Here is a 17801-nt window from a genome sequence, read left to right on the forward strand (position 1 = left end):
GCCTCTCCCTACAGCTCCCAGTTGTTTGCTGCTGCCTCTCCCCACGGCCAGCTCACCAGCTCCAGGAGCTGTTTGTTGCACAGGGAGGGAGCCCTGCCAGCAAACCCTGGCAGAAATCTGGGAGGGTGGGCACACTTCCTCTGCTGGGGTGCATAAACAAGGGACTCTCAAGTAGGAATAGAGAGGTTATTTTACCTGTGCATTTGGCACTGGTGTGACTGCAGCTGGAATTCTGTGTCCAGTTCTGGTGCCCACAATTCAAGAAGGCTATTGATAAATTGGAGAGGGCTTAGAGAAAAGCTACAAGTATGATTAAATCAGTGGTTCTCAAACTTTTGTAGTGGTGACCCTATTCACACAGCAAACTTATGTGTGACACCCCCCCCAATAAATTAAAAACACTTAAAAATATTTAACACTATTATAAATGCTGGAGGCAAAGTGGGGTTTGGGGGTGGAGGCTGACAGCTCATGACCCCCCATGTAATAACCTTGCGACCCCCTGAGGGGTCACAACCCCCAGTTTGAGAACCCCTGGATTAAAGGATTAGAAAACATGCCTTATAGTGACAGACTAAAGGAGCTCAATCTAGTTAGTTTAACAAAGAGAAGGTTAAGGAGTGACTGATGATAGTCTGTCCATATCTGCAAAGGGAATAGATACTTAATAATGGATTCTTCCGTCTAGCAAAGAAAGGTATAACACAATCCAATGGATGGAAGTTGAAGCTAGACAAATTCATACTGGAAATAAGATGTACATTTTTAATAGTGTGAGTAATTAACCCTTGGAACAACTTGTCAAGGGTTGTGTTGGATTCTCCATCACTAGCAATTTTAAAATTAAGATTGAATATTTTTCCAAAAGATCTGCTCTAGGAATTATTTTGGGGAAGATCTATGATCTGTGTTATACAGGAGGTCAGACTAGATGATCACCATAGTTCCTTTTGGCCTTGGAATCTATGAATCTTTGCTGTATTCCAAGCCTCAGCTATGTTTTTGGCCCCTAACCACTGCAGCCATCCTGAAGTTCAACGGAGTTCTTCCCATGAAATAACAGGATGTGGCCCATCATATTGATCTCCACACTCATATTTTGAATTGCATGTATGTTCATCTAAACCAAGGGTGGACAAACTTATTGGCTCGAGGGTCACATTGGGGTACGAAACTGTATGGAGGGCTGGGTAGGGAAGGCTGTGCCTCCCCAAACAGCCTGGCCTCTGCCTCCTCCCACTTCCCACACCCTAACTGCCCCCCCCTCAGAACTTCCCTACCCATCCACCCCCCCGCTCCTTTTCCCCTAACCCCTCCAAAACCCCTCCAACCCTCCATGCCCCCAACTGCCCCAACCCCTATCCACCCCCTGACAGGCCCCCCTGGACTCTCACGCCTATCCAGTCCCCCCAGTTCCCCATCCCCTGACTGTCCCCCCAAACCTCCACCCCATCCAACCGCTCCCTGTCCTCTGACTGCTACCTGGGACCCCCTGGCCTGTATCCAACCCCCCAGCACCCTGCCCCCTTACCATGCCACTCAGAGTGGCAGGAGCTCGCAGCCACACAGCCCGGCTGGAGCCAGCCACGCCACCCAGAGCACTGGCGGCTTGACGAGCTGAGGCTGCAGGGAGTGGGGACAGCAGAGGAGGGGCCAGGGGCAGCCTTCCTGGCCAGGAGCTCAAGGGCCAGGCAGGACTGTCCTGCAGACCGGATGTGGACCGTGGGCTGTAGTTTGCCCACCTCTGATCTAGACCATTTTTTTTCATAAAACTCCACACAGATAAATCATCTGTTTTTTCTCTTTAAAACAAAAGCAAAATATAAATGTAAACTCTCACTGTTAACAAATCAAGGTGAATTAATTAACTAATTAATTAATTTTAGGATTGGAGACTTCCTTATTTGGTTTCTCTCCACATGCAGAACAGTGAGGAGTACAACATTGTGTAATATGATTGATGTAGAATGTTCTCAAAATAACATTCAAAAGACAGGGACAAAAAACATTTTCACCAGTTGTTTGTGTCTTTCTTCATCCTAACAAGCTATTCTAGATTTAACACGTTTTGTTTTACCTTAGCAGAACACTCCCATGAGATCATATTTATTGACCTGTTAGAATTTTAGATGACTCTGGTGGAGGAAGGCTAATTAGTACTCCTGGATTGCTTCGAGAGAGAGCCAGTTTTCTCTCCTTCATGGCATACTGATTTCTTAGCACTTCCACCTCTTCCTGCATACTTTGGATCCAAACATAAGGTCTGCAGTTGTCTCCACACCACTGGGAATGGCCCATGTATATTAGCCACTTATATATTTACATACTTTTTCATTTATTCCATTTCACTGCTCTTGTAGCAAATGCGTTTTAAAGCGTAGTAAGTACAAATCTTTGTAAACCCTGCTTCCCCATTAATTAAATCTTCAGTTCTTGTGACTTCGAAGTTTTTTCATCATCCATGTACTGTAGTTCACTCTGATTATTTTCCCTTAATGGGAAACGTTAAACTTAATTACATGTGATATATCAGTGTAAACCTTTTTCCTCCTCATCTCAGACTCGCAGCTTCAAATAGGTTCTTTCCTACTGTTCTACACACTTTTTTTTTTTGGTCCTAAACATGACATTCTTGCAGTAATAACTATTAATACTTGTATTTGTCATAGACTGGTATATCATCTACAGGGTGGATAAAAATCAATTATTTAAAAAAAAATTGGATTTTTAAAATTTAAATTGGATTTTTTGATAGGATTTTTTCCTCAAAAAGCATTTTATCTAAAGATAGTTTTAATTAAGATACATTATAGCTCAAAGATATCTCATCATGGAATAGGGATTTTAAATTCTAATTCTATAATATGAGACAATATATTCATGTAATGTTTAAGAAAAGTTTTGTAAATTAGTTCCAGTAGTTCATGGATTAGAGACCCAATCTTATGGGGTTCCAGGGGCTTCTGTATAGATTATTTAGGTTAATCTTTCTATCTAGCCATTGGGATTCAGTGCTCAGTTTAGAAGATCCCATCAGAGATGCTTAGTTTTGCAGTTCTCCAGCTGTGGATTTGTGTCTTCAGAGATAACATGGTTGTTAACAGCAAAAATGTTTTTAAATAAATAATATATAGAAGTGAGAAATAACAGACCTCAATCCTATTGTCCCTCTGCAAATTTGTGTACACAGAGTCAATCCCTTACCTCTCTAAAAATGCAAAGTTTCAAAAAGTTTAATGAATAGAAGATTGTTGGGGGCGGAATAGATCTGGACAAGGAGAAGAAGTCTGGAGATAAATGTGAGAAGGGAGGGACAGGCAGTAGAAACAGAAGTGAAACTGAGCAGCATATTCCAGAAGTCTTGAGGTCTTTCTGAGTGTAGCCTTCATTGATTTGAGATCTACCATACCGTCTCTCACTAGAAGGGAAAACCTATAATGGCAGCTGGCCATAAAAGAGACCCAGTTTGGGAATGAGAACCATTCAAGAAATATGTGTTTGCTGATGAGGTTTTAAAGAAAGTCACACCAGTGAACTGGTGGAAGTCACTAAAGCACTTGGATTCAGAGACAGTTGAAGTGATGATCTCACTTTTAACAGCAGTAGCTTCTTCTGCCGGTGTAGGAACAATATTTTCTTCCTTTGGACTAATTCATTCCAAATTGAGAAATTGTTTGGGACCTGAAAAAGAAGGAAAGCTTGTTTTTCTTTTCCAGATTATGAACAAACAGGAAAATGAAGGTGAAGACGACTGAGTTAGCTGCAGAAGCCAATATTTTACATTTTTCATGTTGACCTGGCTTACATAGTCGATTTTAATATTTTTTTTTAAAAAATATTTCATTTAACTATTTTAGTTAAAAACAATTTTAACAAAAACAAACCTGATTTTAAAAAATTTGAATGTTTAACTAAATTCAAAAATTCATATGCTTGTTTCATTAAAATATTATATGTTTGCTGTTGAAAAAAAAATCCAGAATACATAATGTCTTAGTTAAATAAAACAATTTAAATGTCTTTCTGGTGATGTTCTCCTACAGCATGGCAAGAAAATCCTCCAAATATTAATGATTAACCTGTTGAATTGGAGATAGTTCACCTCCCAATGACTTCATAAATATCTGCTTCAATTACCTTTGGTAAATGAAATAACCAAACAATCATTCATTTTCTGATATAGCTGTAAAACTAATCTGAAAAGTTTTCAAAATAAGTCACTTTAAAATGTAGAGTGTGTACATTCTAAAAATGAAACCTACATCTATCTCTGAGTTGTAAGGATATGTATTAAGATTATAACAACCAACAAGAATGCACTTTTATGTAGAAATCCATGATTAAATAGTCTTCCTGAGTAGTGATTTAAATCATGATTTAAGTCAATTTAATTTAAATCAAATCCACCCTGATCATCTCTATGTAATGCAGTTAATTTTGTTATGTACGTGCACCACTTATGTCATATCAAATGATCTGTGACTTACACTTTGTTAAACATAACAAATGATACAAGCGATCATCCTTATTCTCTCAGCTATTTCTTTGTTTCTGCAAGCTCTGCTTTTTTGTTTTATCTTATTTCTCTGCCAGTCATTGAACATGTCTGTCCTAGTAGAATAGTTGCACCTTCCTTATTAGTTGGTGGTTGTCTCTATTTTGGCATGTTCATCAAATGATACTTTTGAGGAACAACTTTAAAAAAAAAAGTGTTTCTAGTCAGTTACTAAGAATTTTCAAGCAGCGGCTAAAAATTGTGGGTTTTTTATGTATCTTTTTTGCAAATCATTTGACCTATTGCGTGTTGCAAGGCTACTAATAAACCTCAGGTATCAAAATACTTGTTCAAGTGTTTATCCTGAGTCAAGCTGACCCATTTAGCCTTCTGCTCAGTAAATATATCCACCTGTGGCTGGGGGAATGGACTCAAGGCCAGTGCTGGTGCCATTTCCTTGAAGACCAGATGGGGCTCTGTAAAAGGGTGAACCCCTTACCTCTCTCCAGCACTCTCACAATCCTTGTCAATATAACTTGTTTGTATTTTCCTTGTATTATGCAAGCTAAAACACACAGGTTTTGGAATATGCCAGCTTTGCATAATATTACAGAATTGAATGTGATATACTTAGAATACTTGCATTCTAATCTTCGTTGTGGCAGCATATCAGAACCTAATAGTAAAAGACAGAGAACATTATCAAATTACTGTTTTAATTGCATGGCTGCAGTACAAAGTGATTTGACAATCTACATTTATTCCTTTGGCTAGTTTATTGATAGTTTCTAGTGTTTCTTTGCGGTTTCCCATGCTCAGTTATAAGCCCTTACTGTGTTTCTTCCAGTCTCTTAATTTTTGTGTTCCCACTAAATGGCTCTGACAAATCCTGGCCTTTTTGTATGTGATGATATATTTGAATGAGAGGGCTCCAAAATAGGAAGCAGGGAAAGGAGAATGAGATGTAGATCCTGATCCTCTGTATTTACCCCTTTCTAACTGGAAGTTTTTTAAGTAGAGCAGGGCAGGAAAAGGCAATTCTGTTTCATGGAGGATTTTGTTATTTTACAAATTGGTTTTGTTACAATTAGGAATGCAAGTCAAAACTTGAAAATTCTCCACCAGAGGGAATGGAGTCCTAGGTCTGTGATGGTCCTCCTTGTGTGCTGCTCCAGGGCTGCAGAACCTGGAAGCCCAGACTAGTCAGCAGCCTGTCAGATAGGCAAGCTTTGCTAGTGGAGCTTCACCAAAATTGAACCTTCTTCAAAGCATTGTGATTTCACCACTTTGGCAAATTCCAACAAAACAATGTTTTGAGCAGTTCTGGTTTTAAATTGGGACTGTTGAGGATTTAAGAGCTAATGGCAGTAACTGGTTGGGTTTTTTTTTTTAAAAAAAAAAAGTAAAATAAAAATACTAAACCTAAGGTTTTGCTGATGTGGATGCACTTACAGACTTGGGGACTATGGTCCCAAATAAATGGGGCTCTGCACAGGGATAGAGATCCTTGAGGAAGAGCAACTTGCAGGATTTGGGCCTTAGACATAGTAACTTTAAGTATTGGAGTAGTCCCACTGAAAATTACACAGTGGGACTAGTCACATGCTAATTTAGACATGCTCAAGTACTTGGCTGAATCATTGTCTTGGTTAGTTTTCCCTGTTTTATGGGAAAGAGGATTGGGGAGCTTATTTTTAAGCATTTTTTTTTTCAATTTTTATCAGTTTTCATTTTCACAGTTGTGGGAGATTGAGATGATCAAATAACTTTTAATGACATATTGAGAATCAAAATTTTTAAGCCTTATAAACCATTAAAAATACAGTGTTTCACATCATGTGTTAAAATGTACAAAGTAAATATCCTGAAATCAACAAATCCTATATTTTTTCCCATTCATTCGCGAGTTCATTTGTAAGAAGCCTAATTCAAAGTTTAATCATTGGATTTTGACTATAGTCAGTTCTCAAGCAGCATCTTTCTTACACTGCCTATCTATAATTTTTAAGGTGACAAGAGGTCCCAATATTAGGGGCTTTGTCTTATATATGCTCCTGAAAAGTGTCCTTCTTTTTCACTCTTGCTATCTGGTCACCCTGGTAAATTTCGATTATTATCAATAGAAATATTTTTTCATCAGTTTGTGTGTGTACTGTGAAATCAATGTTTACCGACACTTACCAATAAAATTCTCATATCAAGCATGTTTTTATGTTTGTTAGAAAATATTTTTAGTTATTCAAACAAGAAATCAGTCTTCTGACTTCACTGCCGAATCGTGGAGCGAGCCTGTCTGTCTGTCTCTTTTCTCTCTCTTCCCGCCCCCCCCCCCCCTTTCAGGTCAGCTTTCTTTGAACATGACTGGTCCTGCAATGAGAGACATTCCCTATGTCACAGAAGCATTCCCTTTTTGTTCTGCTCAGTTGCCCTAAGCTTCCTTCCTCTATGTCCTGCTAAATTGATAAGTCTTAGTACAGTCTTATTAATACCTGGAATCCTGGAATGGGTAGGAAGGTGGACTTAATAGTCATGGTGATTCTCTTTATGTTGTTCTGCTTTTAATTCTTCTTTAAACCTAATGGTATAAAACTAATGCATTAGTCTGTTCAATTTTTGAAAAAACACAAGAAAAAATTAAAACAAAGTACTATTATTTATTATTCTGGTAGCACATACAGTGCACTCTGCTAGATACTGTACAGCCATATGGAGATGGTCTTTGCCCTGAAAACCTTATTATCTAAGAGTGTGTCTGTCCAGGGTGTTATTCCAGAATAGCTCTTCCTGTTTAGCTCCATGGGATTAAGCTAATCGGAGTAAGGGTTAGTCTCCACTAGAAATGCTATATTGGTGCAGTTGCACCAACTCAGCTGTGCTGCTGTAGTTCCTTTGGTGAAGACGCTCTGTGCAACGGAAGAGAGCTCACTTGTCGGCATAATAAATCCATCTCCCACAAGAGGCGATAGCTATGTTGGCAGGAGAAGCTCTGCCACACCAGCACTTAGTTCAGTGTAATGTACGTCACTCAGATGGGTGACTTATTCACCCCCCCCCCCCCCGAGCGACGCAAGTTATAGCAAAGTAAGTGGTAGTGTAGACCTGGCCTAAGGAACACATGAAGTTAATCAGGAATAGTTAACCTGCTTTAAATTCACACCCTACCATAGTCCAGATTAATTTTCATGTGTAGACAAGCCCTGGATATAAAGTGAGAGACAACAGCAGGTGGGTACAGTAGGCAGAGCAGGAGCATAAAGAAACAATGAGATGATACTGAGGCAGAAAATAAACTGCAGCATGCAGAAACTTGCAGTGAAACTGTGACCTACCAGTGCTATGTAAAATCAGTTAACAAGACTCTCAGATACTATCAGTCCACCATTTTTTACCAGGGTGTGTTTTCTTTCTACTAAAAAAAAGTGATCTGCATAATAAGGAACTTCTCAATAAGCATTTGTTTTTCTGTTGCTTTACTAGGTATCATGCCTGTGTACCATAACACATTTGCACTAATGAATGAAACAGAGAGAATTTGGTATCCTCCAAATCACATCTTCCACGTAGAAGAATCAACCAGGCTCAACTTACTCTACCGAATAAGGTAGCATGACCACTCAGATAACACCTAAAAAAAGAACTGTGATTTATTTTTCATATTTAATGCAAAAAGCTAAATAACAAAGCAGTAGCAAACAATATAATGTAAAATGTAACTGAATTATAGTCTCCATATGAACTATTAGGTACTTGATAAGAAGCATACAAAATATGTTGGATTGAGTAAATTGAATAATCAATTGTATCATTTGTGCCTTTGTATTGGAGATAGCTATACTTGCCTCTTCAGGTTAAAAAAACAAAAAGGTACTGAAAGTACAGGAAGTTCCAATTTATTATTTGTTTGTTTGTGATAAATGATCAACTAACGAGCCAAATTTCTTGTTCGTGGATTTGTGTTTTTGAGTTATGATGCTAATATAATTACTAGAAGTTCTAAAATGTAAAAAGTCCTTCAGTGACTAAAAGGCTGATTTATAGATATAATTCAGTTATCTCATCCAATCATCAGGACATCTACAGCAGAATTTGTATCTATCAAATGAACAAAATCTCTTTTTTGAAAGTGAACTTTTTGAGCTGTGCATCTACAATTTTTCCTGCTGAAAAGTCTTTTATTTCCTTGAAATGCATAAGGTAGCATGGGTGTCCCTTTGGTTAATTAATTGCAAATTGAAATGCAAAATGTCCTCTTAATGGCTTACTTTGCCCTATGCTGGTAGACTGAAATTATTTTATTGAAATTTCTGCTGTGTGCATCTGTTAGTTTGTTCCCCATTCTATTATAAGAGTAAGATAAGAATGACTACCAGACTGCACGGATGCACAGCAGAATACTCAACTATATTGCTAATTCCAATTTAAAATGTGGTTGTGGTCAGCAAAGCTACTCTGAAAATCTTACCTCTTTTTAGAGTGTTTTGTTCATTCTCCACTAATGTCATCCATACAAGGAAAAGTAAGATCAACCAGGTACAGTATCAAAAAAATCAAGCAGTTTGTTTTGGGTTTTTTATGGTATATTATGAGCAAAAGAGATTCAGGAATCAGAATTTAAAGCTAGTAGTTTTGTTAGTGATATATTAGTTGGATTAGAATACAGCTTTTTTTTCTGCAGTTACATTAATTTTATAGTGCTGCTCCTAGTTCCAAACATTTCTTTGAGTAATCTAAGATATGATTTAGTCACACTGGGAGCAGTTACAATGTTTGCAGCAACCAGGTGTCACTTCTACAAGAACCACTTTACTAATCGCTACGCTGTTACCTCTTTGCATTAAAGTGAATGGCATGATAACCAGAGTGTTTTCTTTGGGATCGCGTAATGGTTGTTCGCTTAGGCATAGAATAATCTTGTCTTCCTTGGGCATTGTTATAATAACGCAAGGAGTTATATTTCATTGTATCTTCTCGAGGTTTGTAGAGGACCAAGGATCTTGCTACAGGGAGTTGTACATAAAAAGAAATCTTAACTTTACCAAGTGATAGTATTTAAGATGTGTGGTCTTTTTCAGCAGATATAGCCTTTAATTTTGTTGATATTTGCCTAACTATACAGTGTGTATGTTCCTCAACAGGTTTTATTTTCCTCACTGGTATTGTAATGGCAGTAGCAGAGCATATCGTTATGGTGTTTCCCGAGGTGCAGAGAGCCCTGTTGTTGATGACCTTGTCATGTCTTATCTGTTTGCTCAGGTATGACTTTCAGTTGATTGACTGTTCTTTGTTTTTTTTTTTTTTTTAAACCTCTTTGCCACCATCATCCAAACGTAGAATGTGTATGATATCCCACAGAAATAACCCACAAATCTTGACTTACTTTCTCTGAGGCCAGTCTTAAATATGCAGATGAAACTCGGGGCTATACCGTGCCTCTGCAGTAAGAGAGAATGAAAACCCAGTGGGTCCATGTTGTGAGAGAAGGTATGAAGGACTATGATGCCGCCTCAGCAAGGATCAGCTCCATTTTTTGAGAAGAGCAGGCTTGGAAATATAGGACCACACCATATATGAACAGACCTTGTGGGACTTCAGCAATAAGCTGATAACAAACCTTTAAAGAGCTGGGTTGCCACGGGGTGAAGAGTAGCTGGCAACCAGTATACAGATTCACTGAGTTCTGGGTACAGAAGAATTGAGTCACAAAAATGTTCAGTAAAAAAAAAAATGTTATAAGAGAGATCATGATGAGGTAAATTTTCAGTCTGATTGCTTGTGCTCTTTTCTCTCTCAGTGGCGAGATGATTTTGTGCATGGATGGGTAAAGGTGCCTGTTACTCATGAAACACAGGAAGAATGCCTTGGAATGGCTGTTCTTGATATGATGAGAGTGGCCAAAGAAAAGGACCAAACTCCTCTAGCTATCTACAATTCAGTCAGGTAATTCCTTACTTCAGAACAATGTTTCTTTTACATACAGTAAAAGGATAACTCATTAGTTTACTGTTTTCTCACTCTGCCTTTCTCTTTCATGTAACCCAAGCATTAGTACCTTGACAGACACACGATTTTTGGCAACAGATTTGTTCCAGAGCAGAGATTCCCAAACGTATTTATAGTGTTGACTTTAGCTTAGTAGAGAGATTATCTCATGACCACCTCCTCTTACCTTTGTAATTGTATGGACGACTACCCTTTCCATTAGCAATTTGAACATCCTTGTTGCAACTTTAGCCATTGCTTATACAGAAAACATTAGCAAAGTAATTAATGTATTTTTAGCTGTCTTTTAATGAAATTTAGCAGTTGGAAACAAGGAGGAATCAACACTATGTGACCAGTTCTCTGTGGACCTCTGGCAAGTGTTTTGTGGGCTGCTGGTGGTGCATGGACCATAATTTGGGAACCGCTGCTCTAGAACTTCCCATCTGTCTGCAGTTTTTCGGTTTCAAAAACTTTTTTCTTTTTATATCTGAAAAGTCCATGTAACTATTAACTTTATTTTCCACATGATATATATTTGTCTATGCTCTTTTAATCCAAAGAATCACTTCACCTATAAACAATCTTAAAATAATAACTAAAGTGCATGTGCAACTGAAGGCAAACATATGTTCAAACACATTGTAATTTTGAGCTTCCAGGGGGAAGTCAGGAAGAATAAGTAATTTTTTTTAATGTTCTTTGTTTTAACAGAGCACTTCTGAAGTATGAAAGACTTAAATTTCACACAACCTTGCAACATTATTAGGTCCTAAAGAATGTGGTTGTCTCTCTTTTGTTATGCATGTATTTGTGTCACAAAGCTCTGGTATGACTCCTACTGTCTGGATGGTCACCAACTACTGTGTTTGAGCCTCGCACACTGGGCCTATGTGCTCTTAAGCTTCCTTTGGTGTGAGTAGGCTGCAGAACTGCCCCGACACACTTTCTGGGCACAGGCTGTCTGTTGGTTATCCCTTCACAGAAATGGGACCTTGCAGCCTAGCTGCCACAGGCTCCAAGACTCCCCAGTAGCTTAAGCACACCGTTCCTGCTTTGAGCAGGGGGTTGGACTAGATGACCACCTGAGGTCTCTTCCAAACCTAATCTTCTATGATTCCTCAGAGCTCTGACCTTGAGTGAGCTCTGGGTTTACAGTTACCTCTTCAGGCGTGTGTGATAATTGAACCAAACAGACACACAGGCTTTGTAAGGTTTCCAAAAATGAATCACTCTCTTTACTTTTGCTAGCACAAGAAGTATACAGATCTCGGCACAACAATAACCTGTGTATATGCATTTCCCTGCCTCATGTCCCTTACCGCTCTTGAACATTCTATGAGCTTACGTCAGAGTCCTCTAAAGAGTCTAGGCTTTTCCTCCAAATCCTGAAGTATCTCCCTGTAGTCCATAGCCAGTTTCCTTCTTCCTTGGCTGGTCCTGCAGCTAAGCAAGTCCCCTCTGCTACAACAGACAGCTGTAGCGGCACAGCAGCCAGCACACAGAGCTGTAAACGGGAGTTTGAAAGGGGCGTTCGAAAGGGGAGTTTGTATTGTGGTGCTCGTTGGGGGTTTGTTTTTGCTGTGGTTGGTGGTATTGTGGTGTGGTTTGTGTTTCCCAGATTAACAGGATTTAGGTGGGAAGGCTATGACAGATACAGAGGCAGCAGTGGGCGTGACCCATGTAGTGGAAGACACAATGAGGATGACGGGATGTGGAAGCTGCGGTATGTACATGATCCTGGAGGGGGTACCTGGAAAGAGTTTCGTCTGCATGAAGTGCCGTCTGATAGAGCTGGCGGAAGAAAAGATCCGAGGATTGGAGATGCAGGTGGAAAGTCTGGTTGAGTTTACAAGGGGGTTCGAGCGGATTATGGAGCAAAGACATGAGGCAGCTGAAGGGAAAAGCTCAGACTTGCAGATGGAAGCAGGACTGAAGAACTCTGATGGGAGACTGCTGGATGAAGAAAATGGACAGTGGAAGCATGTGACTAAGAGAACCTGGCAAAGGAAAAGACGGGCTAGTGAAGGAGAAATAGAGCTCAAGAATAGGTTTGCAGAGTTGGAAAATGAAGAAGGGGCTCAGCAGGTAGACGCTGAAGGTGGAAGGGCAAGGAAGAAAAGAGCGGTCAGTCCTATAGGAAAAGGGGAAGAGTCAATGGAGACTACACCAAATATGAGCCCCAGGATGATACAGGATGGGTTGAAGAGGATTACAAGGGAGAATAGGAATGGAAAGAACTTGCAGCCAGAGGGAACAGGAGATAGACTGGAGAATCGCACCGTCACCAGGAAAAGGCAGGTCTATGTGATTGGGGACTCGTTACTGAGAAGAATAGACAGGCCTGTAACCAGAACTGATCCAGAGAATAGAAGGGTGTATGTCTTCCAGGTGCTAAGATACGGGATGTGGACGCGAGGTTGAAAAGGATCCTAAAGGGAGCGGGAAAGAATCCACTGATTGTCCTTCATGTGGGAACAAATAATACCGGTAGATTCTCGCTGGAACGTATCAAGGGAAACTATGCCAGGCTGGGGAAGACACTTAAGGAAATCGAGGCTCAGGTGATCTTTAGTGGGATTCTGCCTGTTCCTAGAGAAGGGCAACAAAGCTGTGACTAGATTATGACTATCAACAGATAGCTCAGGCAGTGGTGCTATAAGGAGGGCTTTGGGATGTATGTCCACTGGGAGGCATTCATGGACAGAGGACAGTTCTCTCGGGATGGACTTCATCTGAGTAGGGAAAGAAATAGACTTCTAGGATGGAGGCTGGCACAACTGATTAAGAGAGCTTTAAACTAGGAATTTGGGGGAGATGGTTGGGAGATGTCCAGGTAGTCTCCACGCTGAATTTTAGCATTGAGAGGGAAGAAAACAAAGTAAGAAAGGTTACAGCTGTGGGTAGGAGAATGTATATAAGGAGGAAGGGCAGTGTGGATACCAGTCTAATAGGTCATACTGGCTGTAGAATGTCCGTGCCTAATCGGCTACAGAATGTGAGCGAGGCCAAACAGCAAAAATTAAGATGTTTGTACACCAATGCGAGGAGTCTAGGTAACAAAACAGATGAACTAGAGCTACTGGTGCATGAAGTGAAACCAGATATTACAGGGATAACAGAAACATGGTGGAATAGTAGTCATGACTGGACTACAGCTATTGAAGGGTATGTGCTGTTTAGGGAAGACAGAAGTAAAGGTGGTAGAGTAGCATTGTATATCAGTGATGAGGTAGAATGTAAAGAAATAAGAAGCGATGGAATGGTTAAGAAAGAACACCTCTGGGCAAAAATCACATTGGGGAAGAAAACTACTAGAGCCTCACTAGTGCTTGGGGTGTGCTATAGACTGCCGGGATCTAATTTGGATATGGATAGAGCCCTCTTTAATGTTTTTAATAAAGTAAATACTAATGGAAACTATGTGATCGTGGGAGACTTTAACTTCCCAGATATAGATGGGAGGACGAGTGCTTGTAATAACAATAGGGCTCAGATTTTCCTAGATGCGATAGCTAATGGATTCCTTCATCAAGTAGTTGCTGAACCGACTAGAAAGGATGCCATTTTAGATTTGGTTTTGGTGAGTAGTGAGGACCTCATAGAAGAAATGGTTGTAGGGGACAATCTTGGTTCAAGTGATTATGAGCTAATTCAGTTCAAACTAAATGGAAGGATAAACAAAAATAAATCTGCGACTAGGGTTTTTGATTTCTAAAGGGCTGACTTTCAAAAATTAAGGAAATTAGTTAGGGAAGTGGATTGGACTGAAGAATTTATGGATCTAAAGGTAGAGGAGGCCTGGGATTACTTCAAGTCAAAGCTGCAGAAGCTATCGGAAGCCTGCATCCCAAGAAACAGGAAAAAATTCATAGGCAGGAGTTGTAGACCAAGCTGGATGAGCAAGCATCTCAGAGAAGTGATTAAGAAAAAGAAGAAAGCATACAGGGAGTGAAAGATGGGAGGGATCAGCAAGGAAAGCTACCTTATTGAGGTCAGAATATGTAGGGATAAAGTGAGAAAGGCTAAAAGTCAAGTGGAGTTGGACCTTGCAAAGGGAATTAAAACCAACAGTAAAAGGTTCTATAACCGTATAAATAAGAAGAAAACAAAGAAAGAAGAAGCGGGACTGCTAAACACTGAGGATGGAGTGGAGGTTAAAGATAATCTAGGCATGGCCCAATATCTAAACAAATACTTTGCCACAGTCTTTAATAAGGCTAATAAGGATCTTGGGGATAATGGTAGGATGACAAATGGGAACAAGGATATGGAGGCAGATATTACCATATCTGAGGTAAAAGCAAAACTCGAACAGCTTAATGGGACTAAATCGGGGGCCCAGATAATCTTCATCCAAGAATATTAAAGGAATTGGCACGCCCATTAGCAAGAATTTTTAATGAATCTGTAAACTCAGGGGTTGTACCGTATGAAAGGAGAATTGCTAACATAATTGCCATTTTTAAGAAAGGAAAAAAGTGATTGGGGTAACTACAGGCATGTTAGTTTGACATCTGTAGTATGCAAGGTCTTGGAAAATTTTTTGAAGGAGAAAGTAGTTAAGGACATTGAGGTCAATGGTAGTTGGGACAAAATACAACATGGTTTTACAAAAGGTAGATTGTGCCAAACCAACCTGATCTCCTTCTTTGAGAAAGTAACAGATTTTTTTAGACAAAGGAAATGCAGTGCATCTAATTTACCTCAATTTCAGTAAGACATTTGATACCGTGCCACATGGGGAATTATTAGTTAAATTGGAAAAGATGGGGATCAAAATGAAAATTGAAAGGTGGATAAGGAATTGGTTAAATGGGAGACTACAGCCATCATATTGAAAGGTGAACTGTCAGACTGGAGGGAGGTTACCAGTGGAGTTCCTCAGGGATCAGTTTTGGGACCAATCTTATTTAATCTTTTTATTACTGACCTTGGCACAAAAAGTGGGAGTGTGCTAATAAAGTTTGCAGATGATACAAAGCTGGGAGGTATTGCCAATTTAGAGAAGGACCAGGAAATCATACAGGAGGATCTGGATGACCTTGTAAACTGGAGTAATAGTAATAGGATGAAAAAAGAAAAGGAGTACTTGTGGCACCTTAGAGACTAACAAATTTATTAGAGCATAAGCTTTCGTGAGCTACAGCTCACTTCAGCTCACGAAAGCTTATGCTCTAATAAATTTGTTAGTCTCTAAGGTGCCACAAGTACTCCTTTTCTTTTTGCGAATACAGACTAACACGGCTGCTACTCTGAAACCAGTAATAGGATGAAATTTAATAGTGAGAGGTGTAAGGTCATGCGTTTAGAGATTAATAACAAGAATTTTAGTTATAAGATGGGGACACATCAATTAGAAGTAATGGAGGAGGAGAAGGACCTTGGAGTATTGATTGACTACAGAATGACTATGAGCCGCCAATGTGATATCGCCGTGAAAAAAGCTAATGTGGCCTGGGATGCATCAGCTGAGGTATTTCCAGTAGAGATAAGGAGGTGTTAGTACCATTATACAAGGCACCTGGTGAGACCTTATCTGGAATACTGTGTGCAGTTCTGGTCTCCCATGTTCAAAAAGGATGAATTCAAACTGGAGCAGGTACAGAGAAGGGCTACTAGGATGATCCGAGGAATGGAAAACTTGTGTTATGAAAGGAGACTCAAGGAGCTTGGCTTGTTTAGCCTAACCAAAAGAAGGTTGAGGGGAGATATGATTGCTCTCTATAAATATATCACAGGAATAAGTACCAGAGTGAGAGAGGAATTATTTAAGCTCAGTATCGGTGTGGACACAAGAACACATGGATATAAACTGGCCATCGGGAAGTTTAGACTCAAAATTAGACGAAGGTTTCATCAGAGGAGTGAAGTTTTGGAATAACCTTCCAAGGGAAGCAGTGGGGGCAAAAGGCATATCTGATTTCAAGATTAAACTCAATAAGTTTATGGAGGAGATGGAATGATGGGATAACATGATTTTGGCAATTAATTGATCCTTAACTATTCATGGTAAATAGGCCCAATGGCCTGTGATGGGATGTTAGATGGATGGGATCAGAGTTACTACAGAGAATTATTTCCTGTTTATCTGGCTGGTGAATCTTGCCCACATGCTCAGGGTTCAGCTGATTGCCATATTTGGGGTTGGGAAGGAATTTTCCTCCAGGGCAGATTGAAGAGGTGCAGGGGGTTTTTCACTGTCCTCTGTAGCATGGGGGAAGGGTCACTTGCTGGAGGATTCTCTGCACCTTGAAGTCTTTAAACCACGATTTGAGGACTTCAATAGCTCAGACATAGGTGAGAGGTTTATTGCAGGAGTGAGTGGGTGAGATTCTGTGGCCTGTGTTGTGCAGGAGGTCGGACTAACGATCATAATGGTTCCTTCTGACCTTAATGTCTGAGTCTAACAGTATGTCCCCTCCTGTCCAAGCTTCCTTTTATCTCATCCTCCAGCCCACCCAGTCTCTATTGTTTTTAAAGGGTAGTATCAACACCTTGGTTCTTTGTCCTGCTTCTGGGGAAATTCCACTCTCCAAATGCTAGACAAGCTAGGCAGCACTGGTTCCATCCAGCTTGTAGCTACCCGTTATTCTGCTAAAGGCTAGATCTCTCAATTGTCCTGTTCAGAGCCTGACAAACCTGCACCCCTCTTGCCTCCTCAGCATAAGGGGGATGGTGCAGCAATACAGTTAAAACAGAAGGATACAGACTGTTCCTAAAATCAAACTGGAATTCCTAAGATGTACATAGTCAGATTCACTCAGTTATCAGAATTTGCTTTTACACTGTATTTTATCAGTGTATACTGCTAAAGGCCCTATTCAGGAAATCACTTAAGCATGCTTTTAAAGTGCTGAATGGCTCTTAAGTACATGTTTAGAGTTATGCAACATGTTTAAGTAGTTTCCAGAATACATGTGTGTACCTGAATAGGGGGACAAAGAGAACAAGTGAAAACAGATGTACAGGAGTAAATGCTTAAAATGGTCTGGTGCCATATTTCTGAAATTGTTACACCCTACCCCTCTTTTCTATACTGGTCACATTTTCATTGTACCATGTTAAGTCATTGATATTACCATATGCTACCCAGGATCTCTGGAAACTATAATTTAACAATGGCAAGGGCTCTTTCAGAGGCCCTAGCCTCTGTTTGTCAGAGGGTGGAGATGGATGGCAGGAGAGAGATCACTTGATCATTACCTGTTAGGTTCACTCCCTCTGGGGCACCTGGCATTGGCCACTGTCGGTAGACAGGATACTGGGCTGGATGGACCTTTGGTCTGACCCAGTATGGCCATTCTTATGTTCTTATGTTGGAAGG

The 17801-nt window shown here is 40.0% G+C and overlaps 1 protein-coding gene across 3 annotated transcripts in view; it reads left to right on the plus strand.

Moving 5' to 3' along the window:
- The window catches only part of JAK2 (Janus kinase 2), a 160557-nt gene that overhangs the window by 77299 nt on the left and 65457 nt on the right, over positions 1-17801 (plus strand). For all 3 annotated transcript variants that reach the window (XM_038401856.2, XM_043515095.1, XM_043515094.1), the window contains exons 3-5: positions 7973-8096; positions 9631-9748; positions 10287-10432. In XM_038401856.2, coding sequence (XP_038257784.1) covers positions 7973-8096; positions 9631-9748; positions 10287-10432 — 388 coding nt within the window. The remainder of the gene's footprint in view (positions 1-7972; positions 8097-9630; positions 9749-10286; positions 10433-17801) is intronic.

The sequence above is a fragment of the Dermochelys coriacea genome, chromosome 5 (assembly GCF_009764565.3).
Source record: "Dermochelys coriacea isolate rDerCor1 chromosome 5, rDerCor1.pri.v4, whole genome shotgun sequence".
NCBI lineage: Eukaryota > Metazoa > Chordata > Testudines > Dermochelyidae > Dermochelys > Dermochelys coriacea.